This window comes from Panicum virgatum, chromosome 2K (genome assembly GCF_016808335.1).
Source record: "Panicum virgatum strain AP13 chromosome 2K, P.virgatum_v5, whole genome shotgun sequence".
NCBI lineage: Eukaryota > Viridiplantae > Streptophyta > Magnoliopsida > Poales > Poaceae > Panicum > Panicum virgatum.
Window position 1 is genome coordinate 19,296,725 of NC_053137.1, and position 26,858 is coordinate 19,323,582.

Consider the following 26,858-nt stretch of genomic DNA (forward strand, 5'->3'; position numbering starts at 1 on the left):
AAACTGATGGAAAGAGGTGGACAATTCACTTATACTTCAACACCAAGAAATATGTGTACATGTCATTTAACGATGGGCACTGAAAACTGTTTGGTAAATGAGAAAAGTCATTTTCCTTTCCAATCCCTCATCTTCCTTTTCCACTAGCCTCTATGCCATTCATCTTGGGATAACCACGGGAAGCCAATATATCCACATAGCGTTCGGGTTGTTGACCACCCATGCATGATCTTTGAATTGTTGCCTCAGTGTAAACTTATTATCATAAACACTTTGAGCCCACTGGCCACTGCATTAACTTACGAACCCATTTAGGCCTTATTCGGTTGCAAGGAAATTGAGGGGGGGGTTAGTAGGGATTAAATCCTCAACAAGTCAAAATCCCCCTCAATTCCTTCCAATCCCCTTTGGAGGGGTTTAACCGAATTTTTTTTGGAGAATACACAGGAGAGTTGCATATCATTTCATTAAAAAGGAAAAAATTATTCAAAGTTTACAATGCGGGCCAAAAAGGGGCGCACGCACACCTCAACCGAAATTAGAAGTGGACTATACGACAATAGATTACAACCAGAGAGCACCCTATGCTAAGAGACCTAGCTATCGGTGACACTTGTACCGTGAGCGACCGATGTGGCCACCTGATTGCAGCGAGCTTAGTCGCCCTGAAATAAAACCGATTACAGAGAGTTTAACCGAACAAGGCCTTAAATAGAACCAAACCCTGAACACAAGAACCATACACTACTAGAAAACGGGCCAAATGTACCAACTGCTATTGCAGCCGGTACTGATGCCTGGCCTGGACTGGACGCAAGGGAGGGAATTTGGTACCGGGTCATGGTACGACCCGGTGCCAATACTAGAGCATAGGCACTGGATGGTGCCACCAACCGGTACCAAATGACCACGGCACCAAAGACGCCGGTTCGTGGCATCACCCGGTGCCTTTGCCACGACCCGGTGCCGGCCGTTGCTCTGTCTTAAGGCACCGGTTGGTAATATGACCCGGTGCCGATGTGCTAGATTTGGCACCGGGTCATTAGCACCACCAACCGGTGTCTTTGGCCCGTGCCTATAAATAGCCCCCCTCCCCTCTCCAAGCTGCTGTGAACTCACAGTTCATGGTAGCCAAGCATCACCCGGTGCCTTTGCCACGACCCGGTGCCGGCCGTTGCTCTGTCTTAAGGCACCGGTTGGTAATATGACCCGGTGCCGATGTGCTAGATTTGGCACCGGGTCATTAGCACCACCAACCGGTGTCTTTGGCCCGTGCCTATAAATAGCCCCCCCTCCCCCCTCCAAGCTGCTGTGAACTCACAGTTCATGGTAGCCAAGTGAGGGGAGGGGAGGAGATTTTTTGCAATTTTTTTTGAAAGGTTAGTATTTTTTTCTCCTTGTTCTAGAAATTAATTGTTAGATGTAGTGATGAGTCACTTTGACCTCGAATTCTCCTTACACCCAAGTAAATAATTAATAGACTAAAATTTGAACCCAAAGTCATCTTAGCTTAGTCAAATGAACTTTTGAGCTCAAAAAAATTGAGACTTTTGTGCATTTAGCTATCCCAGACTATTTAATTATTTGCAATATTCGTGCAATAATCTCAACATAATAATTTGGAGAGGCCGGGTTTAATTTTAACGCAGTGGCCTGCATGATGTGCACATGACTACCAATTCTTTTTTAGAGCCACTGCGTGATTTTTTTTGCACCTTAACTTTATATTAGCAAAAAGACAAAATTAGTCAATCTCTTCCATAATGATTACTGTCGGTGTAGGTCTAGATCGGCAGGTGCCCATTTGGGCAACCACTACTTTGCCATCAGGCCAATTGACCATCAATTGTAGCCCTCCTGCGACTGGTGATTGGCGAAGCACATGGAAGGAGATGATGATGCTCTCACTGCCCCATCACGTCTAAGCACGTCACATGCAATGCAACGAGTGCTCTCCATGTCTAGTAGTAGTACAGGAGGAGTGTCAGAGCATGTTGATACTTATTAATAAATTAGAGCTTAGTTTACTTCAATTCTGAGCCGCCCGTAGGGTCAGCTCGAAGAGAATCTGAGAGCGAGAATTAATGATGAACAATGATCGATGCTGTTGATCTGATGATCTCCCTTTTGCAGATCAAAGGAAATTCCAAAGTACTCATGTCATTATTCCGATGGGGATTGTGAAGGAGATGATCATTATGCATGTTTGTTCAGAAGTTTAGAGGTCCCATCTGTCTTTGGGGGCTGGATGGATCCTTAATCCTCCGGCTTAGCCTGCTCCTCCTACTCTTTTTAACTACTTTTTTTCCTCCAATCGTAAATACAATACTTTTGTTGGTCATAACATTTTTACTTTGACCATCAATGCATAAATAACATAAATTATTTAAACATTACTTTAAAGGATATTGGCGCTTGAAGTTTCAAAAACTTCGTCAGAACCTTGTCCAATTATTGTTACTTGCATGCTCCGGACTTATGTTCTTTTTTTCAATAAACAAGCATGGCATGGGTATTGCTTTCACAACATAGAGTAGCTAGATGTTGGAGGTTTGGGCTTTAACACGAAAAGAGATATTCATGAGTAGTGGTTGGCAGGGGCGAAGCAAGACGTGCACGTCATCAGTGTTGGCTCCATGGAGGCAGCAGGGTCAAATACACAGATGAACTAGGGGCGAAGCTTATATTATACCTAGCGGGTGGCCGGGTGCCGATGCGCTACAGAAAATGCAAAAGCAAAAGGTTTATTTTTTCATATATGCATTCTTCACAGCTCAACTTGATGCACCTATAAGGCAAATGCACCCCCTTCGATCTGCTCTATCGAGCTTCGTTGTCGAGAGCTTCGCCGTCGAGATGAACAGTGGTGTTGTGTACACAGGATTTGGCAAAATTTGTCAGGGTCCGGCGACCCAGTCGAGCTAACACATCTCCGCCACTGGTGGGTAACCTTTTATATGAATATGTTCCCAAAGTGAAATATATATTTTCATGGTATTCTAGCGAATTGAAAGATATTTTTTTTTTACGATAGACACATATGTGAGTACCCATATATTGAGCCATAGACTCGAAACTGATGGACACATTCTCTAGAGGATGTGCTACATCATACATTGCACTTCATGATTTGCAACTCAATTTTTTTATGTTGAGAAAAAGGGGAGTTAAGGCTGGAACTTTATACTAATGAATAGATTAGTCAATTTTTGAGTTCCATGTGCTTTACGTCGACATGTATACATTGGCAAGGTGCGGGCTTCGGCAGGCTGCGGTCTGGGCCTAGACGAGACCCACGGCAAAAATGATTAAGAAAACAATAATTAATAACTCATTTACTTTAGGATTCATGCAAGTTTCCATGGAAAGGACCACTGGAACAAAACTCGTACATTCTAGTCACAATTTTATGTACAACAAAAATATATTTCAAAGCAAATCTATTCATGTAACTTTCATGTTACCAATCCATATATCTCCTCAAAGATAATGATTGAAAAAATCTATAAGAAATTGAAAATAAAATATTTAATACATCATGAATTTACATCCCCTGTACTCCTGTAGGACTATGTAACAGAACTACTCCCTCCGTATTGTAAATGAAGTCGTTTCGGACATCGATATGATCTCAAAAACAATTTTGACTACTAACTTTTTACTATAAAAGATTTATAAAATATAGTCAACATATACTTTTATGAAGCTACATTTCAAGATGAATCTACTTATATCACTTTTATATTTTTAAACTCAACTCAAAAGAATCTATTTATAGTCCAAGTTTAAAATATTTGACTCAAGACAAACTCAAAACAACGTATCTTCGGATCAGGGCCTTCAGACAGTATGAAGAATTCTACAAAAATGATCGATAACGTGCCCTCCTGCAGTTTGATCGAAGTGTGCAGGCAACTCTGGTGCCCACGTCCATGCCTCCATGGTGGCATGGTGCAAACGAGGAAGCCGATAAGAGGCCGTCCCTTGCTATAAATAAACCACCATTAAGCCCAGTTTATCGGATCCCACAACTCCCCCACTTCGGCCACCAGACACACGTCTCCTCATTTTCTCAGGTCTTCTCTTCTTCTGCACCCAAACTTCCCCCCATTCTGCTCTGTCGTCAATTTCTCCGTCCTGAACAGGTGAGTGCGCTTTGTGGATTTGGATTGCACTGTTTGTTCAGATGCTTGTACACTTAATGTTTGGTAGGGGCCTGAACATTTGCTTATCCTTTCAATCAAGGCGATTATGCCCTCGATTGGCGGTGCAAATTGTTTGGAGAGGTTGTTTGATGTGGTTTCTGTACAGTTGGCGCATTAGGAGCAAAGTAGTAGGAAGCTTGCTGGTTTCTTAAGGAAATAGGATCAGAAACAGTGTTCAGGATTATTGTTCTTTCAGACTCCCTGTAGTTTTCTGGTGACGAGATTCGGTTCGACATGGAACATTAGGTGCGGTCTGATCTTTTCTCTAAGTGTGAATCCCTGGTCTTTTAGCAACTCCGATGAAGTTAGTGTGATTATCGTGCCTTCTTGCTCTGCTCATCCAAGGTGACGGGGATGCAATACCTGTTCTTGATTATTTTCCTCAATATCTGCAGCCGTGACTTGTTCTGCAGAAATACAGATGGCGGGGACTGTGTTCACGCCCTCCCTTGAGGGAATGAAGCATGTCAAGTCAGAGAACGGCCTGATCCTGACCAAGCCGTTTCTCGAAGTATGCAAGCACATCCTTCCTGTGCTAGGTAAACAGGGGAGATGTTTTGCATTCCAGCAATAATTTTAGGGAATTTCTCCCCAGTTAGCAGATACTTCGATGTGGTTACTGCAATGCCATTCTGATTCATGGATCATTGCAGAGAAATTCGGGTCAGCCATGGCTATTGTCAAGACTGATATAGGAGGCAATATCACGGTAAGGGAAATCCATTCCACTTCCACATTAGAGGTTTCATCTGCATCTGATCGATGATAGGGTAACAAAAATCTAAGCCATGCCAACGAAAACTTCGTATGTTTTGACAAAATGGTCAAAGCAAATTCTGCTACCTTTGATTTATTTTGGGTTCTTACTGCGGTTTATGGTGGCACATTCTTTCTGTTCTTGTGCAGAGGCTGGAGACAAAATATGCATCTGATCCTACAAAGTATGAGCAGCTGCACAGTCTGGTGAAAGTAGAAGTTAGTGCAAAGACTGCCAAAAGTTCTAGCAGTTGTACTAACGGTCTTCTCTGGCTGACAAGGTAACCCAGCAAACTCTGCAAATTTCAGTGTTTTATAAGTATTGTAACTGCGTTGTGCGTTTGATCGTCAGAGCCATGGACTTCTTGGTTGCACTGTTCCATAATTTGGTACAGCACCCAGATTGGCAAATGTCACAAGCTTGCAATGACGCATATAGCAAAACACTGAAGAAATGGCATGGCTGGCTAGCGAGTTCAAGCTTTTCGGTACTATTCCTTATCTAAGCTCCAATGATGTAAAATTTAATTTTAAGTTTACTAGCGAAAACCAAAACATGATATCTTCAGTGACTACTAATCGTGCCATCAGCTTAAAGCGGACACTTCACTCTACTGCTTTTAAATGCACTAACATTGACATGTTTTCAGGTTGCCATAAAGCTTGCACCAGACAGGAAGAAGTTCATGGAGATCATCAGTGGTTCAGGCAACATCAACACAGACATTGAGAAGTTTTGCTCAACATTCTCCCCTTTGCTGGCAGAAAACCACAAGTTTCTGGTAAGTTCAATCCAAACTACTGTACTTTTGGGGTGACCAACCCAACATTTTCTGAAGGTAACAATTTTATGATGCACCTGTCTACTTGCAGGCCAGTGTGGGCATGGATGATCTTAAGGCGTCTTGATGCAGTACACTCGTTTATCATTTGGCATTCTCCATGCCAAGCTTACACAGAAACATGCATCATGCGTTGTTGAATTTGTATTGAGGATAATGAATCTCTGCTCTGTCTAAATGTAATATTTGTCACATCCTTGTTTAATCATGAACACAGGATAACTTCTGGCTGACCGTGTCAATTTTCAATGGATGAGATTTGGTTTGCAACTTGTGTTTTCGAGAAACTTAGCTATGATCATTGCAGCCGGAAATTTATAGAAACAGTTTGACGTTCGATAGGTTATCCTAAACATCGACATCTAGGATAACTATTATCATAGATGGTTGGTGGAAAAGTTTGTTTTTTTTTTGATAGTCAACTCGCTCTTTAATTAAGCAAACCCAGGATCAGCGCGATCGCGATCCACCAAAGTCGTTACAAAACCAGGGAGGGGATCCTCCCACACACTTGGGAGGTCCGGGTCCCGACTAAGACCAAAACGAGCGAGCTCATGTGCCGCTTGATTACAAGTTCTAGGAATAGCAGAAAAGATAACATGATCAAAATGCATCTCTAAAACACCCCGCGCTTCACTAAAGATGACTCCACCAGGTGCTTGATCATAAGCATTGCCGCGAAGAGCCGAAACCAGATTCGTCGAGTCTGTTTCAATAATCACTCGAGATATTCCACGGTTCATGGCCGCCTCCAGTGCTGCCAAACATGCTTCCCCTTCTGCCGAGATAGCATCAGGAACTGCAGATAGCCGGCCTGATCCTGCCACGACTGCCTGACCATCACTGTCCCTAATAATGAAACCCCATGCTCCATCCTTTTCCACTGCCCTGAAAGCGCCATCAAAGTTCACCTTTAGAAAATCAACTGGTGGTGGTTGCCAACACTTTCGTCCAGGTATAGCCTCTCGTCTTGGCCTAGTTTGTTTTTTTACCACAGCTAGCAATAATCTCATGTGCACTGAAACTGACTAAATCGATCTTTTTCATCTGTTCTCCCACATTGCATTTATTCCTGGCATTCCACCATGCCCATAATAGACCAATGACAGGGAATTTCTGGCTATCGTTCAGAGCAAGGACGCACATTAAAACCTCCACTACACTGTTTAGTGACAATAGCTGGATACGTAAATGCTCCAAATTCATATGCCTCCATAACTTTTTGACCATCTTACACTTCAAGAAACAGTGGCCGCCATCCTCATCTAACCGCCAGCATACTGGACACCTGGTATCTATCTCCATACCTCTTCTCAAAATGTTCATGCGCAAAGGTAAGCTGTTGTGCCCCAATCTCCATAGAAAAAGCTTCACCTTCGGTGGACAGGCAATCTTCCACAACTGATGCCAGCGAACATCCTGCTCCCTTTCAACACCAGAGCTTGAGCTACCTGTTTGTCTTATTTGATCCCTTTCCTTGGCGTCCTCCAGAACGTGATAGGCCGACTTCACAGAAAAAATACCTTTGTTGTCAAAATGCCAAGCTAGAGTGTCTTCCCTTCCATGCTTGATGGGTATGGATAGTATGTGTTTAACGTCCTCCTCCCAAAAGATCTCCTTAATAAGTTCCTCATCCCAGGTTCCAGAGTGTGGATCAATGAGATCAGACACTTTATTGTAAACTATTCTTCCCCTAGGCGTAACTGGTCGTCATAAAACTCCATTCGGAATCCATGCATCACTCCAAATATTGATGCTTGAGCCATCACCAACCCTCCAAATCAGCCCTTTTTTCAACGCTTGCAGACCGCGCAGAATACTCCTCCATGTATAGGAAATACCAGGCTTCTCACTAGCTGTCAACGGATCTCCATTCTGAAAATATTTAGCCCTCAGAACCTGAGCACATAACAAGTTTGGCTCCATTATAAGACGCCACCCCTGTCTAGCTAGCATAGCCAAATTGAAGAGGTGTAAATCTCTGTATCCAAGCCCTCCCTTTTGCTTACGCTTACACAGCTGCTCCCATGATAACCAGTGCATTTTGTTCTCTTTATCCTGGACTGACCACCAGTAGCGACATGTCATGGCCCCAATCTGATCACACAGAGTCTTTGTGATATCAAAACAGGACATGGCATATGATGGTATTGCTTGAGCCACTGCTTTTATAAGAACCTCCTTCCCAGCTTTAGATAGCAGCTTCTCCTTCCATCCCCGGATTCTCTTCCACACTCTATCCTTCAAATATGAGAAGGTTTTAACCTTGGAATTCCCAATGAAAACCGGGAGACCCAGGTACTTTTCATTCAGCGTTTCAGCAGCAAGATCCAACGAGAGCATGAACGCAGATTTAATCTCCTCACTAGTGTTTTTACTGAACATGACTGAAGACTTATCCTTATTTACCAACTGCCCCGGGCAGTTCTCATACAGTGAAAGCACATTTTGCAAATGTCCTGCACTCTGATCATTAATTTGGAAGAGTAACAGTGAATCATCTGCAAACAATAGATGGTTTATACTCGGCGCACCCCGACATATTTTGACTCCAGTCAGCTCGCCTCTCGCCTCAGCGTTCAGTTTGTTTGTAAGTTGTATCAAAGGAATTATCACAGATGGACATCCACAAAATACGTCTGGGATACTTGCTATTGAAGAAATTCTTTTGTTGCAAACCCTCATTCCCAGATGTCAGCTAATCCATCTAGGATGGGGGCTTTACTACCCGGCTGTGTGATGTGTGGTGTTTCTCAATCTGCAATTGTCACATTTTTCCATTGAGCCCTCCATTTCTAGATGCATGGCAGGGAATCCAACCTTGAGTTTGCAATGCAACCTCCAGCTTGGTTTTGAGGGGCTTAAAACTTTAACTCAACTAAAAACGAAGGTGCAAAATTGGGTAAAGCTCAGCTCAACTTGGTTTCACCTCTGGACCACTGAATATATCATCTTAGAACTCAAATTTATGAAAGTTTACCTGCATATTTGGGAAACATCAAATGGGTTTAAATTTCCCAGTAAATTTTAGGGGTGATTGTAACTGCGACAAGATCAAATTCAAGGACAATCAAATATGCCTTGAACTACCTAGAGGCGTACTCTTCTCAGCTGCACTTGTTGAAAAAAAAAATAATCAAGATTATTACTTGATCTCTCTCGAAAGTTTGCATAAATTTCGCCATTAGGACAGGCGGAACATGTGCACAAAAGTTGAAATGCAGAAATCATGTGAACTCAAGGTATAAAAAAGAACGGATCATTTCGAGTGACATCTTTGCCCAAATGGCTATCTTTAGATAAACTCCTCTGCATCCTCCATCCAGTTTCCCATAACCGTCTTCTCCTTAAATAGCCACAAAAAGGACAGGTAGCCTCTTCCTACACCCACGCAGGGTTGAATAATATTAGGAGGAAGCTGAAAGGGTTCTTGACCCTCCAAAAAATTAGGCATAAGATAGATCTCCTCTTCTGGCCCTCGAAGTAGCATTGACCGCAAGGGGGCCATCCGCTGCGGTCAGTGTAAGTTTCTGAATCATATTGTGGCGATGCCCGAGGCTAGACAATATTGAGCTAGCCTTAACAGAGAAAGAGATTGAGAGGGGAGAGACATGGCATTGGCCCACTGAGGAAGGTTGAGAACCAGTTAACAAGAATTGCCAACATTTGGCCAATCTTGTTAACAGAGTTTAAGGTTCCCAACAGAGTAAGCATTCCAATATGGCACTCTGTTCAATTTTATATGTGTATACTTTGAACATCCTAATATGAATGTAGGCATTCCATTTCTTTTTTTTTTCAATCTTTCACTGTATTTTTTTGTGGACTGATCCCATCAGCAATTTGCAAGTTCAAGTAGAGTGCGTGCACCCACATACATAGACAAAGCTTAGGGGAAACAACATGGGCACAAAGATGAAGAAGGGGATCCTGAAGCCGTTCCGCTACATCTCAAACATGATGGGTATGCAATAGCTTAAAACTGATTGTTCATACCAGGGAGGACACCGGCATTGACATCATCATCATTCCTTTTCATACTGAATTGTCGCAACCAGATGGTAAGGAGCCTGAAATGCAAATCGGGTTCCCAACGGATGTAAAACATGTAGCACATATCGGTTGGGACGGTCCTGGCGCCGCCAATAACAACAACAACAATGCTGGAGGAGCACCTAGCTGGGTAAGCCTGGCAACATTATCTGTCATTGGCATAAAGCATATCAAATGTTTAAGCTTTATGTCGGCTTCCTTGTCAATTTGGAGACAAGAAGATAATTCAACCGTAACAGTGGACATTGTGGCATGACAACAATGTTGGATTTGCCAGATGAAGGATTACCACTCGGCACCGCTGGACTCGTCATCTTTTAGGAGTGAGAGTGGAGGCACAGCTGCTGCAAATCCCTGGGCTTCTCAAGGTTTGTTTCTTCCTTCCTTGCCTGAATAATTCCTTCATCTCCGCGATCCTCTCGTTGCGAACTCTGAAATAATCATTTGGAACTGGAGTTGCAAGCAATGAAATCTCAATAAAGAAAAAAATCTATATACGGAAAGGAGTTTTGCTCAAGAAATAGAAAAAGGAGAGAAGATTTTTAGCAGAAAATTAAACAAAGCCTGGTTTGGTTTGAAATGTGCAGGAATGCATATGAAATGATGATCATAAGACGACATCACCTGCCAAACTGAAATAAATCTCTCTTTTGTGTCTGACAGAGATAGTCATGGATGGAGGAAGCCTCGGCGAAACCTCCTTCCGGGACACGAAAAGCGAGGCCGGCGACGCCGGCGGGGAGGACTCCCCACTGTCCCCCGGCTCGCGCCGGTCGAGACGACACCGCTCCCGGGGCTCCGCCACCTCCTCCATGGACGTCACGGGCGCCGAGGGCGCCGAGGAGAAGAAGAAGGACAAGGCCAAGAAGGGCATCCGCAAGAACCGCAAGAAGGACAAGGACAAGCCGTCGGCCGGCGAGGACGGCGCCGCCGCCACCTGCCAGGACCTCCCAGCCGTGCCCAAGAAGTCCAACCGCCGGAAAAGCAAGGGCAGCTCCGAGGGCACCGGCGCCGCGGCGGCCAAGGACGGCGCCGCCGCGCCCGCGCCGGAGGAGGAGGCGGCGGCGCCCCTACCCCCCGTGGCCGACGACTAGGATGGATCCAAACTTTGGCGTCGTTTTGGGGAACCGAATCAAGCATTGCTGCAGAGAGTATTCTGAGCCCGATTAGTAAGGATCATGCGGCGATCGATGGATAATGGATATACGTATAATGGTGGTACATGCGTTCAGGATTTGAGGAGTCGTCGTCCGGAGGTTGATGGTCACACGTTCATCTTTAGCGTCGTCGGGAGTGGGGTGTGTGCACGCACAAATGCCATTTCTTTTCTCTATTTCTTTCTGTAACAATACTGGTCCATTTTTTCTCCAACCTGTTATATACCTTGTTCAAGATTTTTTCATATATAAAAGTGTACTGGGTGCGCTATATACCTCTCGCAAATTCTCATATATTGTGAGTTGGTTTTGTTACGCAATAACACTGCGCAGTTTCAAATCGTGTAGTGGCTAGAAAGGTGGATGCTTGGCAAGTCGATGAACTGCAGAAGCTAGTTGCATGGAACACATCAACAGATTGACTCGTGTTCTTTGAAGGGACGAGGGCAAGAAAACAGACATGCTCCATGCATAATTTTCCAGATCTCCCCTGCCCATAGCCTTGTCAGAATTTCCAAGGATCACAAATCACAAAAACGATACATTTTTACTAATGGCAACTGGAATGATAGATGTGAGGTGAGGCAACACCAAATCGAGCGGTTAATTTGTGAAATTCACAGAAAATGGTAGAAGTAAATGTTTCCTATCGGCCCACTAAGGGCAAATATAACAGTATAGACAGCTACCGTCTCTTTAGCACAAACAGACAGCTTAAACAGACAGATTGTACAATAGGTTGTCTGTTTAGCTGTCTGTAAGATGTTTAATTAATCATTTAACACATAAATCATGATGATCTAGTGCATACTTGATCTTTGTAGCTATTTTATTGCATACATGAGAATGCATAATATATTCAAATAATTTATACGACTCTTAAAATAAGCATGTATAATATATATATATATATATATTCATATGAAATGTTCTCAAAAATACATTATATGATATAATAATAAAGTCTTCAGGCTGGATCAATTTCTTCAAGATCAGCTTCAAAATTTTCGTGTGTGGCCTCCATGTCTTCAGGCACGGTGCTCATTGCCTAAAATCACCAAAAATAAGAACATCCTTCAATAATATGATCTTTTAACATGCCTAACATGATTAGACCAGGAAAAAGATCAGGTAGTATACACTTGTATCAATTACAAAAAAAAACAATTCAGCACAAAACTATGTAAATGTTCACCCTATACTAGTAATTCGTAGTTCAGTTATATAACCGTGAACATGGGTGAAGCGATTTAACCTATCCCCTTTTAATTTTCTTTAAACATGGTCTGTGCACTGCACAAGATGGTGTATCTTTTTTTTTTTAAGTTTATTCATATAATTTTCAGTTCACCTGGGAGTTTTTTTTTTCTGTTGGTTCAAGAGTACAGTCATTTATACTAGGATATACTGTTTCAACTTTGGAATCCTTCCTCAAATTAACTGAACTTTTTATCCATTTAACCTTAAATACTGTGGCCGGGTGTCACCTGTCTTGCACTAATTCATACAATCATACCAGATGCCATCATTTTAAAGATAGGAAATGCTGCCATTTACAACAGGTGATGTTTGAACAAGTTGGTGTGAACTTTCATCCTTTTATTTTCTAGATAGCATCTGGAATCAATGTCCACATGCCAAGCTGCAAGGCATGCAAGTTACGAAGCTATGTTGAATCTTTTTTTCTTTCACTGTTAAAAACATTGAGACTGTTAGCATGTGCTAGTTTGGCTAATACCATAGATTCAACGTTTACTTCAGGATGTTGCTACTCCCTAAATTAACACTAAAGACATACTGAAGTCCAGTAGATTGAGCAATAGTGATAAAAATTGAGAGCAACATTGAGAAAAATTGAGGATGAATCATCAGTACCATGTTGCAGGATCTGAATTCAGCATCCATGGTTGTGAATCGAGTTGCTGTCGAAGAAGCCGCCGGCACCGCCAGCATCCATGGTTGAGACATCGAGTAGCTGCAACATATCCACTCGTTCCGTTCTGCTCCGGCAGTCCGGCACCTGGGCGGCGCGGCCAGAAGCCACCTGCTCCGGCGTCGCCGCAGCTCCCCCTGGCCTTCCCTTTCTAGCCACCTGCTCCGGCGTCGCCGCAGCTCCCCCTGGCCTGAAGAATAGAAGACATGGGAAGAGCATTCCTACATACCCCGTCGGGAAGCATTGATATCTGCCCCCAATTCAATAAGCACCAGGGCCAGGCCACGCGCTCGCCTTCATCTGGGAGCCAGTAGACTGAGAAGCAGCATTTACCCCAACATAAGCACATAACCTAAATTATTAAAAAAAGCGCATAACCTATCAACCAATTCCCAAGCAAATTAACATGAGCTAGAGCTACTCGAGGTCTGACCGTTAGTTACCTCGAGGAGGTTTAAGGTCACCCTGCGCGCAGAGGGCACCAATTCGCTCGATGCTGCCGTCCTTGTGCAGCTGCCGGTCCAGCGGCATCAGTCGCTTGCTTTCGCAGGCACCCATCTGGAATCACCAGAAAGCTCAAGAAATTGGAGGCGGAGGCAGCAGGGTGGAGAGCAAACTGGCGGATAGATAAAGCATTCCTGGCACAAGTGAGGGGTACAACCAAGAACGCAAATTCTGTGAAACCGGCCAAAGAACCCGACGATCACTCATGGATGAAGATGCCCCTGACGCGGCGACTCGGGCTCAAGAACCGACGGATCCACGCTGATTGGGTTGTAGATTTGGGAATTCTCTTTGGAGAGAGGAGAGGGTTTTGGGGTGGGAAGGAAGAACGCTGCGCCTGCGGTGACAGTTCGGCTCCCCACTCCCGCACTGTGCCTGCCAGTGGCAGGTGTCTCCTTCGTATTGGCCCTTTGCTTTTGGCCCCATCATCCTGCACAGTTGGTTAAAGTTTTGCAGATTTGCCACTGAAAAAAATATATGTAGCAATGCATTTTGCTTATTCTTCATCTCCCGACTCGCTCTCTATTTGGCAACAAGATGAAGCAATGCATTTTGCCATCTTGTTTCCCCTTATTCTTCAACTCCCAACTCGCTCTCTATTTGGCAACAAGATGAAGCAATGCATTTTGCTTATCTCTTGCTAGTTGTTCAAACAACTGTGAATTTCAGCACGATGCCACGGTAGAGAGCAGCCAGAAGTACACTTTGTTTCGAGATCTGTTATTGGTATCACAACAAAATTGTCTTACACTTATATACACATCACTGTATATAACGGCCCGAGTATCACATTACACGAGTCATAATTTACACTGCAGTACGAACTGCACAATCACAGCTGCATAATTTGTTTTTATATATAATAAAGATGCTCCCATCAAAACTTGTCGCGAGAACCATCCATTGCTGACGTTCCAGGCTCACCGTTTCAACTCCTCAAACAGCATAGAGGCGAACAACCTGGTTGATCGTGGCGCGGCAGATAGGGCACCCCCACTTCTTGGACTCGATATCCTTCAAGCAGGACATGCAACCAGCCATGTGGCCGCACGGAATGCAGGCGCCTTCCACAGGGGCATCCAGACAAATAACACAGGTGCCGGAGGGAGTGTTGCCACTGCCGTTCGCATTAGCCTCATTTTCTCCTGGTCTAGCAGATGCTGCCGCTGTGCCACCTTCGGTGGTAGCAGGCATGGCTACATCGACAGGAGTAGCATCTACGGATGGATACTGAACAGGGCCGCTGTAGAAGGTTTCTTCCGCAAATGGTGGGGCGGTTGGGGTAGGAAGAGCCGGAGGTGCTTCCTGCGGAATCACGACTGGAGGATTGGTTTGAGTTTTGTTGGGTCTAGATGAGCTTTGGCTAGAGCTTGTTCCAGGCATGTCCCATCCATTGTATGTGCTGCTGCTTGGGGTGTCAACCTGGCCTTGGGATTGGCTGCTCAACTTTGATGGTGCAGGAGCAGGAGCTGCTGGAGGTCCCCATCCGTTGTGAGAATTGCTTGGAGGGGTACCCCAGCCATTGGTGCTGGGAGTGGATGCATTTAGTTGAACATTGGGCACTCCCTCTGCGATAGCTGATTGAATTGAGGCATTGATAGCCATCGCTAATTCAACATCCTCCTTGCTGGGTGCAGATTGTTCTGAAGATGCTGCAGATGAGTTTGCAGGTAATAGATTTGGCATTGGGAGATTTGCTGGCGGCGCTGGAGCCGTGTTGAAAACCTAAAACGAAGGTGATGTTTAGATTATACTATTGTTTCTCTGTACAAAGCTAAAAATTTAAATCCAGCAACTTCTGGTTCATTGAAGATCTAGATCACAACTTCACATCATCACTATTGTAGTTATTTATATAGCTATATATAAGAAAATATTGTTAAAAGGGCAAGGCTTCTTTTAAATGAATTTAGTTAAGAAAAATATAAGAAAGAATATTGTTTAAATGCACTAACGATATACCACGAGTAACTAATGAGCAAGAAAAATATTCCTGTAAGGTACCTGTGCCATGCCACAACATGCATTATAAAACCTTTGAAGCTGTTGTTTGTCACCTTCATAGGCAGGTAAGATCTTGTATCGAGTTTCTGCAAAGGACATCTCACTCAATTTTAGAAAAGGAACAGCTACATATTTCTCTCAGATGGACTTGACAGAAATCAATCAATATTCATAAAGGGACGAACTGATTGTTTTGAGTAAAACAAGATATTTCAAAAATATCAAAAGCAAGTAACATACTGTCTTGCTTTCAGAAATAGCAAGCTGAAGAACTACTCCATTGACCAACGGATTCATACAAGGAAATTTGATCAAGTTGGCTGCAGCCTTGTTATTGGTAATAATGCTGTCAAGTTTCTATAAGGATAAGTTTCTATATGGGTGTAACAGTTCATGCTGTTTGATCTTCTGTGGGCAGAAGATATATGCAGCCATGAGTTCGTGACACAGAATGCCCCCTAATCCAGACTATAGTTGGAATACAATAAGTTGGCTACATTGAACCTTCAGAAACACAAGGCACTTTCTTTCTAAGAAAAGGTAAGATATATCTTAACTCTTAAATCAGAGGTAAACATCATTACACACCACAATGGAAATCAAATTGACAAAGCAAGTAGCCAATAACATAATCAAGGATTTAAAATTGCCAAATCTGTAAATTGAAAACTAAAGCATGGCACATACTTGTTCCTTTGTCAAAAATGATAATGGAAGGGTCAGCCAGATTAAGCTTTGGTTCCTCAATTTTACATTTCCATAGTTTAACTACAGCACGTGGTTTAGAAGCCTGCAGTTCATCAAGAAAAGAAATATCAAAAATAATGATCATTTCAATAGCATGTATGTAGCCATCAAGAAAAAAAAATATCAACTGCTACCAGGAAGCATAGTGTTCACAGCTAATTGCTGAAGTAAGCAAAACACAACTCTAATAAACAAAGGAAATGACTGCACATGTAAGCTGTAACAACAGAAAATGGCAGCACCAGTGTAGTTACAGTGCGGTTTCCCCCTGAACAGGCTTACATGAACATATGTAGCAGCAGTTACTCAAATTCAAATGCTACTTGTTCCTACAGAACTAGACCTGAGGGGAAGGGATACATCTTAAAAGGAAGGGGCATCAGTAATGCCATTGCTAGCCCATGTTAATGCTAATTAATTGCAAACATAACACAGCATTCAATGTTATGAGATACCCGCCAACATATCCGCAACTATAAGCAGTAACTGCATAATATATAGATAAAGCAGAATCCATTCAAACTTTTAAGTCATACCTGTAATTCAGGATATATAGCTAGCTCCAACTTAAAAAGCCTGGTTGGAGCCCGCACCTCACGGGGTAAAACCACAGCCCAACTGGGAAAAAGAAGTAAGGATTAGAAACTCAAACATAGTGTGTAATGGTTCTCACACCTAAGAGCTCCGTGATATACATCCAGATGTACAAATAAATTGCAGAAAAATAATGTCAATAAAATATTACATCTTTCTTGTCATGAACTGTGGAGCAATCGCATCCAAAAAAGCAGGAGCGTAATTCTCCCTCATCTTTCGCTTTGGGAGGATTTCACACGTTAAATGCTCGTGTCCTCTTTGATTGATCTTACTATGTTGTGTCGTTTATTTGCTGTCTTCCGTGTAACACGGCGGTGCTGGAGCCCCGCGCGGCGAGCTAGAGTTCCCCCAAGCGCCGGCATGCCTCCACAGCCCGCCTTGCCGTGCACCACCTGCCTCGCTGCGTGCCCCCGGCCTCGCTGCGGCCGCCCTGTCGCGGCCGCCTCGCCATGTTCGCCCCGCCTCGCGGTGACGAGCAGGGTTGGATGGGTCGACCGGACCTGTTCCCATCTTGACGCTTTGGTTCGAACAAATCCTTAGCCATTATCACTGGCCGCCGAACAGATCTAGTGAATGCGTACGTGAGCCTCCCGCAGTGCTGGTGAACGCGTGCGTTTGTCCGCAGAGCTGCCGCGCTGCAATACCAGACCCCCGCGCCGCACCCGTGGTGCTCTAGTGATGTTGTGGCGGTGAGCTGCTGTTGCCCATTGCTCGACCACGGGTCCACGGCAGCGACGACGGCGGATGTTGGTCGGTGGTGAAGCCCCCGCATGCCGCTGCGGCGGCGTTGCTAGGGACACTGCCTCGTCGTCCTCCACATTTCAGTAGATGCCCATGGAAGAACGCCTCACGCTGCTTGTCGCCGGCTTCGGCTTCGCCAAGCTCGTGCTTGAGCATGCTCAGGTACCTCGTAGCTAGACCCGCATTCGAGGAGCGCGTTCGACGCCGCGGAGCTTGCATGTCGTCGAGTGCGCTATGACGGACGGGACCTGCCGCCGGCGTTGGGCCGCTGCCCGCGCTGCTGCACCATCACCACTAGGCTGCATTGCCAGCGTTCCTCCCCTCGACGGCGAGCCGCCCCCACCGTGTTGAGGCCTCCGCGACGGCGGGGCCGCCAGCACCACACCCCGGCCTCTGTGCCACCATACCTCGACGCCAGGATGATAATGGACATCATAACATATTTTACAAAAATATGTCAATTTTTCATTATTATTTTGGTAGGGTACAAAGCATTTAATAATAAAATAGACTGAATAAGGGAGTGTCTCGACGTCAATCGACTGATTTTTAGCTTATCCATCAGTCACTCATTTCAACCATTAGATTCTAGATCAAGAGCTCAGAGCCGTTGTCAGCTTTTGATGTGTTGTGTGCTGCGATTTTTTTTATCTACTTCGGCTCACATCAAGTTAACAGCCCGTCATTATGTCTGTTCGACCCTTTTGTTGGGCTTCGTAGTTCTTTTGACCTGGCTGTTGCCTCGAATGGCTAACAAGTTTGTTCCGCTGTTACACAGGCCAGTTTGGACTTATTGAAGAATTTTTGTTATTTTGACCATTTTGGAGCTCGGACATATTGTGTCTGTGAAAGAGTCCAGATTTTTTTAATTTTTGAACCATCAGCACTCACAACCGGTATTTCTTTTGTTTTGAATGTTTCTAGGAAATACATGAACTACATAGTTATATTTGAAATAAATTGCTTTACAAATAAATGTGAAACTCAAAAAAAAAAAAACAGGAACTACAATTTACATGCATGGGTGAAATTTTCAACAAATTCGAGCAGGTAATTTCCCTAAGTTTGTGTCATGTTATATCACAAAGGAAAAGTACAAATGCAGGAAAAAGGCTCTGCTTTCCTGAAAGGAAATTGAGATATTAAGTACATGTATAAGATGTTGAATCAGACTCCTAGACTATTAGATCGATCTTTACACCAAGCAGAAGAAAGTTACCTATGATAGACCACAACAATAAGGAGATCAATGTTGAGGATGTTCAAACATGATTATATCTAGAGCAACTCTAATCTGTAATGGCAGTCCATAAAGATTCTGAGCATAATTGATGAACCTGTGAATGCATGAAACCATAAGAAACAAAAATGATATCAATAACACAAGGAATTATAGCAAATAAAAAAAGATTTAATCAATTTGGTCAAGCATTCACCAAAAAATTACAATGACATAGAAAAAAAATTACAATGTCATGCTATGAGTAACTCTAATACAAATTTCTTATGATTTTGTCTCCAGATCATATACTTTTCTCTCCACATGAGGCCATTCCCCCATTTCCATTAGTTGTCTTCAGAAAGAGACAGGAAGAAGGGACTACCATAAAACTCATATGCTACTACTATGATTCAAGCTAACATCTTAAGGAAGCCAAGTTTTAAGAAAATAAAATTGCTAACTTAATTAAGCATAGACTATCTTGATCACCATCCTTTGAATCTATGGTGAACATATATAACAAGATAATAAATAAATTGGATGAACTTTATCTGATAAGTACCCCACTTATCAAAAGAAAATCCTCTGAATGTTCTTAATGAAGCACATTACACCCAGTACTAAGAAAACCTCCTAAGCCATTGAAATGAGCTCACGCTGCATTAGCTTCTGTTCGACCACCCTCCTGGATCAAATGTTTCTCATAGAATTGTTTGTGCATAATAATTTGTAGTGTTCATTTCCAAAGAACAGAGTAGCTAATGCTTTGGGTATGTTCAGCTAATGCACAAAAAATTTTAAATGAATTATTTTGCTATAAATTCAGAACTGCAACTTGTAAGGGCAATTCAGCTTGCCTTAAGGGTAAAGAAAATTAATAATATAGTTAGGCTTGAATGCAAAAAAAAAAATATTCTCAGTGTAATAGTGCACTGGCATGGAGGAAAGAAAACAACATGCAGATGAAGATGGAGGTCAAGGTGCAACTACACAAGGGAAGTCCAAGCTCATGGAGCAACGAAATGCAGCTGCCAATGAGGATGCTATCTTGGAGCAATGGTAGCCAAGTTTAAAAATAGATCCTAAGGTAACTTACAAGGAGCAAATCCAAAAAGAAAAAAAAATCCATAATAACAGTAATTAACAATTAGCAAATTGGTGTTAAACAGAAAACTAACAGTAATGAATACATATAAGGTTATTCATTTTTTTTGAAGAAAAGTAGACCATGTCAACTCAAACTTTTAGATTGCAAGCCTGCCTCATTAGGATTTTAGTTACAACTTACAAAAGCACAGCAGGTTAGGGTGTTGACTGAGGGATAAATAAAATCTCAATCGGTTGTCACGAAGAAAATCTCAACAAATAAACAAAAAAATACTTGTACAATTTTTGGCTGATAATATAGTTACATTTACCCTAGACATTTACAGGTACAATTGCTAGGCCGATATAACAAGAAAAAAGCCACAGATCTGAACAAGGAAATACACATTTATAGGTACAATTTTGTTGATAACAAGAAAAAACACATCCGGAAAACACACATTACAGTTCTACTTTTTGGCTGACAACAGGAAAAAAAGCACATCTGAAAAAACAAACATTTATAGTGTAAAACAAACATTTACATCATGTCCAGAGTTTTTAAAAATATTCAGAGTTGACACAATGTGGCATATGAAAAGACATGAAATCCTATAAGTTATTTCATATAAAAGAAAAACCACATAGAAGTGGCAATAGAAATGCATAGTAGCAAGACTGGTAGCTGCATAATGAATAAAAGAAATGATTGATGTAAATTGCACACATATTTTTTAAATCACAGTGACCATGCACACAAGATATACCAAAATTTGGGGTGTAACTGGGTAAGTACAGTATTCGACCACTGTAATTAAAATAAAAAGGAAGTCGTACTCCAACTACCAGAATGTAGTGTCACACAAAAAAAATGATAAATGTCCAAGAAAGGAACAGCACATCTTAGCAGAAAAGGCATGAGTCGATACACCAAAAATAAAGTCCACAAAGATGCATATATGAACAGATGCTACTAAATATTTAATAAAAGAGGACTGATTATACCCCTCAAACTAAAAATTTACATCCAGCAAGAACATAAGATACAACAAAATTGTTCTATGTAACTATAACATATTTAAACTATAATCGGGAAAGAAACTTGAAAAAATACCTTGCTTGCAAAAGGTGGACCCTAATCCCTTGCACTGGAGGTAGAGTGATTTTTTTGCTCCCCTGGGACGCATATATAATTGGAACTTGAGGGAATAAACTAACCCTTCTAACTAAAAGAATCGTGAAAGTAGAAACACAAGGCAAAGGGGCCACACGAAGGACACACAGTGATGAAGGGGCACATGCATTATCTTTAGAATTATATAAACTAGAAAGAATATTTTACCACTTGGGCTGAACAAAAAATAATTATGCCATTGGGTTCAGAAAACACAACACAACTATTGCCCAATATGCCATTTACACTAGGACACTAAATGAAGTGGCTTAAAGAAACCGAAATAAAATAAAACAAAACAAATACAACTGTCATTTACATTATGACACTAAATGAAGAATGAAGCGGCTTAAAGAAACCGTAAAAGAAAACACACACAACTACTTTCCAGTATGCCATTCACACTATGAGACCAAATGAAGAATGGAGCGGCATGAAGAACCCGAAATAAAAGGAAAAACAAATTCGACTGCATTAACTGGAATGGCACACAAGTGTACACAAAAATGGAACAACAAATCATCTTAGAAGTTTTACGAATAAGATAAAAGAAAGCAGATACATACAAGTGTTCAAAAGTATACTAGATACAAATTTGGGACAATATACCAAGCCTAGCAGGCCCTTGCACTCCACTAATATCTATCACTTCGAAGTCAGTTTTAAGCAGAGGTCACACACCACATCCACACTCTAGATACTGCAACAGACAAGTGAAATGAACAGCAATGTGGCTGTAATATCCAAAAATGAAAAACCTGACCAATAGAACATAAACAAAAAAAATAGCTGTAATCGAGATCGAATTGAATGCCATTCGATTCACCAGATTTTTAACATGCAATTGGCTATAATATCTCACCACCACATGTGCCTCCCAGCTGCAAGCTAAGCAAACATGCACAGTCAAAATGTAAGCACAACTCCTAAAGCTAACACTTGAATCCTCCATTGGTATTAGACTGGAGACACCTTGAAAAGCACCGAAAACTATGCAAGCTCAGTAACAAAGGCTCTAGATTTTTTTTTTAAAAAAAATCATTAATCTCTCCATCCATCCCTATCAACCAGCTATACTTACAAAGCACATAACACAAACCCAGTCTATTATAACAATTATCCTTGAAAATCAACTGTGCCAGCAATCACTAGTCCCAATATAAATTGGCCAACAAATCGAAGAATCTCCATTCTAGCACAACACACAAATCCCCCAAAATCGAACCGCTTAGAAAAGCATGAAACGGCCAACCAAACAAGCAACAAGAGAGATGGGGAGGGATGGAGCGTACAATCATTAGCTTGCCCATGACGCTGGCGACAGTCTTGGAGGCTCCGGCGAGGATGGTGGATGTGTCCACAGCTCCACGCCGCTCAGGTCTCAGGCACGTTCATGTCCACATTCAGGAACGGTATCATTGCTTACATCCTCTACTGTATGCAACCCTAATCCAATACAAGCTGTACAAAAACATAACACACAGATTGCTTAGGGATCCATAAATCGAACCCCCTGGCATACTTGATCAAAGATAATCGAGCACGTCACACAAAACCGAACAAAAAATATCAAAATTGAATGAACAGATAAAAAATCAATCCTAATCATCGGCCCCTTCGCCTACCTCCATTTCCCCTCCTCTCTATGGGGCAGCACAGGAGGACGGCGGCATGGTGCAGTGCGAGGAGGAGCAGAAGCCTGGGCGCGGCCGAGGAGATTTCAGAGGACGGCAGAGGTGCCCAGAGCTGGTGGGGGGCACAGCACGGTGTTCGTGCTGGTTGGGGAGCAGAGGACCCCGCCGCCCGCCGCTTGCAGCCTGAATTGGAGGAGTGAGCCAAAATGTGAGGAGTGCCCGATAGCAAGACTGACCCGGTAAGAAAACAAGCGGGGGCGAAAAAAAATGAAAGGCGGACCCGATTTTGGACCCATTACACCAGAAGTGATCACGTGCGTCCGCTCATAACCCAACGGCTCACATCGTCGATTGACGGATAAACAAATCCTCAGTCGATTGATGAGGAGCAAATCTGAATAAAGTAACCCTTATGGTGCAAAATTAAATGAAAATAATGATGAAAACTTTGTAATATATTTTTTTGACACACATTTAATAATAAAGTAACCGTTATGGTGCAAAATTATATGCCAACTACAATCATGCAAAACCTTAAATTAAGATTCCGTGGAGAAATTAAAAAAATAAATTATATTAAGATTCCACCTGCATGTGGAGAAATAGAAAGGATAAATTATATTAGAAGGTAAATTGAACCAAATGATATAGTTTAGGGGGTTAAATTGAACTAAAAAATAGTTAAGTGGGTTATCTGAACTTTGATCATATTTGAGGGGAGTAATTTTAAGGGAAAAAAGCGTTTTTGCCCATATTTCAAATTTCGATGGTGATTTTACCCGTTCTTTTTAAATTTTGTGATTTTACCAATGTAACATTGAAACGAACGAGCCGTTTACCCCTGAATTGTAACGTCGTTACGTTTGCTCGGATTAAATAGGAGGAAAAAATGAAAAAGAAAAAGTACATATGGGAAAAGATAGTTGTACCCCTCTTTCACCTCCCCTGAATTGGTGCCGGTGGCGGTGGCACCCCTGGCGCGCCAATCGCGCCCCTCTCCAGGCACCGTCGCGGCTTCCCCTCCCGCTCCCCCTCCCCACCTTCCGCCCCCGGCGGCTAGGTGTAAGCGAGGACCCGCCCTCCGGCGCGACGGCACCCAGGCGAGCGCACGGGCCACCCTCCAATGCGGCAGTGCCCCGGCGCGCACGCAAGCCCCCCTCCGCGCCTAGGCGCGCGCCCGGCCTGCGGCAGTGCCCCTCCGGCGAGCGGCCCACAGCAAAGGCGAGCTGCGGCTCTCTTGTGCGCGGCCATCGCTCCGACGAGGACGCCGGCGGCGGGCCCTGGCCCCGGCGGAGGCGTTGGTGGAGACCGATTTGGGCACGGCTGCCGCGGTGGACGCGTCCGACTTGGCAGCCGTGTCCTTGTCCTAGATGAACCCGATGGCCACGGATTTGATGTTCTTGAGCCAGCCGCCCTTCTTCTTGCTGCCCACCGCTTTCTCGGCCTTGGGCGGGACACCGGCGGTGGCGCGGGCTGGAGCTAGCTCATGCCGCGGCGCATCAGCTTCATGATGCAGCTGTTGCCGATGAACTTCTCGAACTCCTCTAGCCCCCAACATGCCGGATTGGGTGCTCGACGGAACGTCCATGGGCGTGGCAGCGATGATGATGGCACCCTCCTTGTCATCATTGTCCTGATTCTTGGCCCCCTGGTCACCTTTCTTGTCGTCGCCATCGCCGTCGCCTTTGCGGTCTTTATCCGCTGGGCCTGACGGCAGTGGCACGATGGGCGGCAACTCATGTGAAGCCACAGCTTGAGGCTTCTCATGGGGCGATGCGCTGTCGCCGGTGTCGGGCTGAGTTGGCAAGGAACGGACACGATGTAGGCTGCGATGGTGGCTTCCCCGAGATCGACGTGCCGTCTCCCACGACAAGGTTGTTGTCTGAGCGGCGCCTCGTGATGGCCTTCTTACTGTTCGGCGGCGCGGTAGCCACCGCTTGCGCCGACATTGGGGGCCAAGGCAGTGGGCGGGGGCGGTGATGGCGATGGCCATGGCCGCTGCCTGGACATGCTCCACGATACGCTCCCGTGCGCGGCCATCATCCATGCAAGTCGCGGCACTCACCCCCCCCCCCCCCCCCCCCCCCCTTCGAGAACTCTGGCGCCCCACCGGGAAGATCCTCTGCCTCCAAGAACCAGTTTGGAAGAATCATCATGGAAGAACAATTATGATATGAAACAGAGGTAAAAATGCATGGGCAAAGTTGTCCATTTGTCCAAAAGTTAACACCGTTATCTAGATTTAACAGACCAGAGGTAAAACCAGCATTCGTTTTGAAATCGCAGGGGTAAAATCACAAAGTTAAAAAAAATAATAATGATGGCAAAATCACCATTACACTGCAAAACTGGGGTAGAAACATTTTTGCCCTAATTTTAACTTTTGATTCTTTCGAGACAGAAGTTGCAGTTTGTTACTACCACCTCCATCCCAAAAGAATGTAATTCCAGGGAAAAAAAAGGTTGGGTGCACCCCGAGCGCACTGGCCTCTTTGTGCGCCCCCTGCCTGATGCCGCCACCTGCCCCAGGTCTGCTCTGAAGGCTTTCAGGAAGAGATCAGGGGCTGCCCCACGTCTGCTCTGACGGCGATCAGGGGAGTGCAGGTGCTCGATCAGGGGTCGTGCTATGGATGCATGAGCCATCTGGATCTAGGATTGGATTAAGGGGGCTGATTTTCTTCTTCCTCTCCCTTACTCCTCTTCTCCCTCCTTCTTTCTTCTAAAAAATGGAGGGTGGGCTCAATGGGGGCTTCATTGTTTGTGGGGGTCTAGGAGGGGGCTCCGGCGGAGGCTGGAGCCCCCCTAGACCCACCGCTAGCTCCGCCTGATGTCGGATATGGGACAGGTGGCGGACATCAGGGTGGGAGCGCATGGAGGCGATGGTGCGCCCAGGGTGCATCCAATTTTTTTAAATTCCAGATATCTGGCATATCTCGCAAGTCAGTTTAATAGTTAACTCGTATAATGTCCATTGTCCATATAAGTTCTATGATTAATACATGGTCCACCTTATTCTCTCCGAAAGTATCTTGGAACTTGTGTCTCAAAGAGGTGAAGTAAGTAGGCTAAATAAAGTGCCACATCATATTTATGCCGAGTTGGAGAGAAAAGAAGAGAAGCGGACTGCAAGTTAATAGCCTGCTCTCAACCGGTTGCAACATGGGTTCAATAAACTTGGTGAGAGAATGAGAGGGATGAATCATGTATTAATGGACTAGTCCACATATATAGCCAACTATCATATGAGCTGGCTATTAGATTGGCTTAGGATGATATGGCAATAGGATATAACCAACAAGTGGCTAAATCATTAGCCTTGCTCTGAGCTGTCTGTAATAACCCTGCAGCCCGCTTCTCCTCTCTCTCCTCCACCGTACACTACTACAGATAGGGTCATTACAAATGCTCCATCACTGCCGGTTTGTTTCAAACCAGCGGTGGTAGACCATCATCGCCGGTGCCTTTTCAAACTGGCTATGTGATAGGGACAATGGACATCACTGCCGGGCCATATTATGACTCGATGGTGATACCCACCACTTTCTAGATAGTTTATCCTGACACCTCATGTTGACGCAAAAATCAACACACTGGAATCCGAGGACAAGTGTTCGCCGAGTCACGGAAAGTCAACCAAGCGTACCAGTCAATTTGACCTGTAATTGACAAGGGAGAAAACAAAGTCAAATTCGAGAGCGTATCGGCTGGGATTCCGAATATCTCTCAGATGGGCGTATCGGCAAGCTTTGCCGATACTATAGACGACAGAAAGATATTAAAGGCAAGCGCGTAGTAAAGAGCGCATCGGCAGGATCAGCCGATGCACTAAACGACAAAACCGACTTTGAATAGCCGATCGTGTATGTATGACAAGATCTAAGCTATGAATGTGTAACTTAAATGATGCATAGCTAAAAACAGATCTAAAACGGCTATTGAGATAACAAAATTGTCACTCCAAATCCTAAAGCCGATATAGTATGTTTTTAGGTGTGATAATGGCCAAAAAGCATAGGAAAACCTACAAATCTAGCTGATATCGGTAATTGGTGAATAAATCTAGACGAGATGACAGCGATGCGTCCGGAAGTCAAAGCCTAGATAAACTCGATAACTTTTGAATAGATTTGAATGAAGCCACAGCGATGCGCCCGGTAGCTAAAGCTCAAATATACTCGGTAAAACGAAAACTCACCAGCAAAT

At 43.8% G+C, this 26,858-nt stretch overlaps 4 protein-coding genes and 2 long non-coding RNA genes across 11 annotated transcripts; 2 read left to right on the top strand and 4 right to left on the bottom strand.

Moving 5' to 3' along the window:
- Positions 1 to 4,000: 4,000 nt before the first annotated feature.
- On the top strand, positions 4,001 to 6,037 carry LOC120695968 (glycolipid transfer protein 1-like). 2 transcript variants are annotated; one of them, XM_039979159.1, is made up of 7 exons: positions 4,001 to 4,145; positions 4,619 to 4,744; positions 4,859 to 4,914; positions 5,112 to 5,242; positions 5,314 to 5,449; positions 5,612 to 5,743; positions 5,835 to 6,037. In XM_039979159.1, the coding sequence occupies exons 2-7, from the start codon at positions 4,627 to 4,629 to the stop codon at positions 5,868 to 5,870; spliced, it is 609 nt and encodes a 202-aa protein (XP_039835093.1). In that variant the 5' UTR covers positions 4,001 to 4,145; positions 4,619 to 4,626; the 3' UTR covers positions 5,871 to 6,037. The 2 variants fall into 2 exon arrangements, with proteins under 2 accessions (XP_039835093.1, XP_039835092.1); XM_039979158.1 differs by having other exon boundaries at positions 4,008 to 4,145; positions 4,601 to 4,744.
- A 3,669-nt stretch (positions 6,038 to 9,706) lies between these two features.
- Positions 9,707 to 11,286, top strand: LOC120670140 (CRIB domain-containing protein RIC7-like). The gene is made up of 4 exons (XM_039950181.1): positions 9,707 to 9,767; positions 9,862 to 9,986; positions 10,134 to 10,224; positions 10,520 to 11,286. The coding sequence occupies exons 1-4, from the start codon at positions 9,707 to 9,709 to the stop codon at positions 10,948 to 10,950; spliced, it is 708 nt and encodes a 235-aa protein (XP_039806115.1). The 3' UTR covers positions 10,951 to 11,286.
- On the bottom strand, positions 9,720 to 10,522 carry LOC120670141. The gene is made up of 2 exons (XR_005673068.1): positions 10,146 to 10,522; positions 9,720 to 10,005 (listed from the first exon to the last, which is right to left on the bottom strand). It is a non-coding gene; the product is annotated as an uncharacterized LOC120670141 (long non-coding RNA).
- Positions 11,287 to 11,689: 403 nt separating the features above from the next.
- On the bottom strand, positions 11,690 to 13,947 carry LOC120670153. 2 transcript variants are annotated; one of them, XM_039950215.1, is made up of 4 exons: positions 13,390 to 13,947; positions 13,106 to 13,261; positions 12,889 to 13,057; positions 11,690 to 12,061 (listed from the first exon to the last, which is right to left on the bottom strand). In XM_039950215.1, the coding sequence occupies exons 1-4, from the start codon at positions 13,502 to 13,504 to the stop codon at positions 12,055 to 12,057; spliced, it is 447 nt and encodes a 148-aa protein (XP_039806149.1). In that variant the 5' UTR covers positions 13,505 to 13,947; the 3' UTR covers positions 11,690 to 12,054. The 2 variants fall into 2 exon arrangements, with proteins under 2 accessions (XP_039806149.1, XP_039806158.1); XM_039950224.1 differs by having other exon boundaries at positions 11,699 to 12,061; positions 12,889 to 13,136.
- Positions 13,948 to 14,097: 150 nt separating this feature from the next.
- On the bottom strand, positions 14,098 to 17,013 carry LOC120670147 (probable E3 ubiquitin-protein ligase XBOS34). Of its 2 annotated transcripts, XR_005673082.1 has the most exons (6): positions 16,947 to 17,013; positions 16,738 to 16,819; positions 16,142 to 16,244; positions 15,455 to 15,540; positions 14,202 to 15,175; positions 14,098 to 14,170 (listed from the first exon to the last, which is right to left on the bottom strand). XR_005673082.1 is itself a non-coding variant. In XM_039950201.1 (5 exons), the coding sequence occupies exons 1-5, from the start codon at positions 17,009 to 17,011 to the stop codon at positions 14,387 to 14,389; spliced, it is 1,125 nt and encodes a 374-aa protein (XP_039806135.1). In that variant the 5' UTR covers positions 17,012 to 17,013; the 3' UTR covers positions 14,147 to 14,386. The 2 variants fall into 2 exon arrangements, 1 of the variants encoding a protein (XP_039806135.1); XM_039950201.1 differs by having other exon boundaries at positions 14,147 to 15,175.
- Positions 17,014 to 18,438: 1,425 nt separating this feature from the next.
- On the bottom strand, positions 18,439 to 22,886 carry LOC120670165. Of its 3 annotated transcripts, XR_005673087.1 has the most exons (4): positions 22,647 to 22,886; positions 22,314 to 22,482; positions 18,759 to 18,876; positions 18,439 to 18,662 (listed from the first exon to the last, which is right to left on the bottom strand). It is a non-coding gene; the product is annotated as an uncharacterized LOC120670165 (long non-coding RNA). The 3 variants fall into 3 exon arrangements; XR_005673085.1 differs by having other exon boundaries at positions 18,535 to 18,876; XR_005673086.1 differs by having other exon boundaries at positions 18,535 to 18,876; positions 20,962 to 22,482.
- Between the last annotated feature and the right edge of the window lie 3,972 nt (positions 22,887 to 26,858).

Coding starts and splice junctions, on each gene's coding strand:
- LOC120695968 (XM_039979159.1), top strand. CDS start 4,627: ATGGCGGGGACTGTGTTCACGCCCTCCCTTGAGGGAATGAAGCATGTC. Junction 4,745..4,858: donor GCACATCCTTCCTGTGCTAG/GTAAACAGGGGA, acceptor GGATCATTGCAG/AGAAATTCGGGTCAGCCATG. Junction 5,744..5,834: donor CAGAAAACCACAAGTTTCTG/GTAAGTTCAATC, acceptor GTCTACTTGCAG/GCCAGTGTGGGCATGGATGA.
- LOC120670140 (XM_039950181.1), top strand. CDS start 9,707: ATGGGCACAAAGATGAAGAAGGGGATCCTGAAGCCGTTCCGCTACATC. Junction 9,768..9,861: donor CTACATCTCAAACATGATGG/GTATGCAATAGC, acceptor TGTCGCAACCAG/ATGGTAAGGAGCCTGAAATG. Junction 9,987..10,133: donor CTGGAGGAGCACCTAGCTGG/GTAAGCCTGGCA, acceptor TGGATTTGCCAG/ATGAAGGATTACCACTCGGC.
- LOC120670153 (XM_039950215.1), bottom strand. CDS start 13,504: ATGGGTGCCTGCGAAAGCAAGCGACTGATGCCGCTGGACCGGCAGCTG. Junction 13,262..13,389: donor TGACCTTAAACCTCCTCGAG/GTAACTAACGGT, acceptor GCTGCTTCTCAG/TCTACTGGCTCCCAGATGAA. Junction 13,058..13,105: donor CTGCGGCGACGCCGGAGCAG/GTGGCTAGAAAG, acceptor ACGCCGGAGCAG/GTGGCTTCTGGCCGCGCCGC.
- LOC120670147 (XM_039950201.1), bottom strand. CDS start 17,011: ATGAGGGAGAATTACGCTCCTGCTTTTTTGGATGCGATTGCTCCACAG. Junction 16,245..16,737: donor CTATATATCCTGAATTACAG/GTATGACTTAAA, acceptor GATGAACTGCAG/GCTTCTAAACCACGTGCTGT. Junction 15,176..15,454: donor CATGTTGTGGCATGGCACAG/GTACCTTACAGG, acceptor CCTTCGTTTTAG/GTTTTCAACACGGCTCCAGC.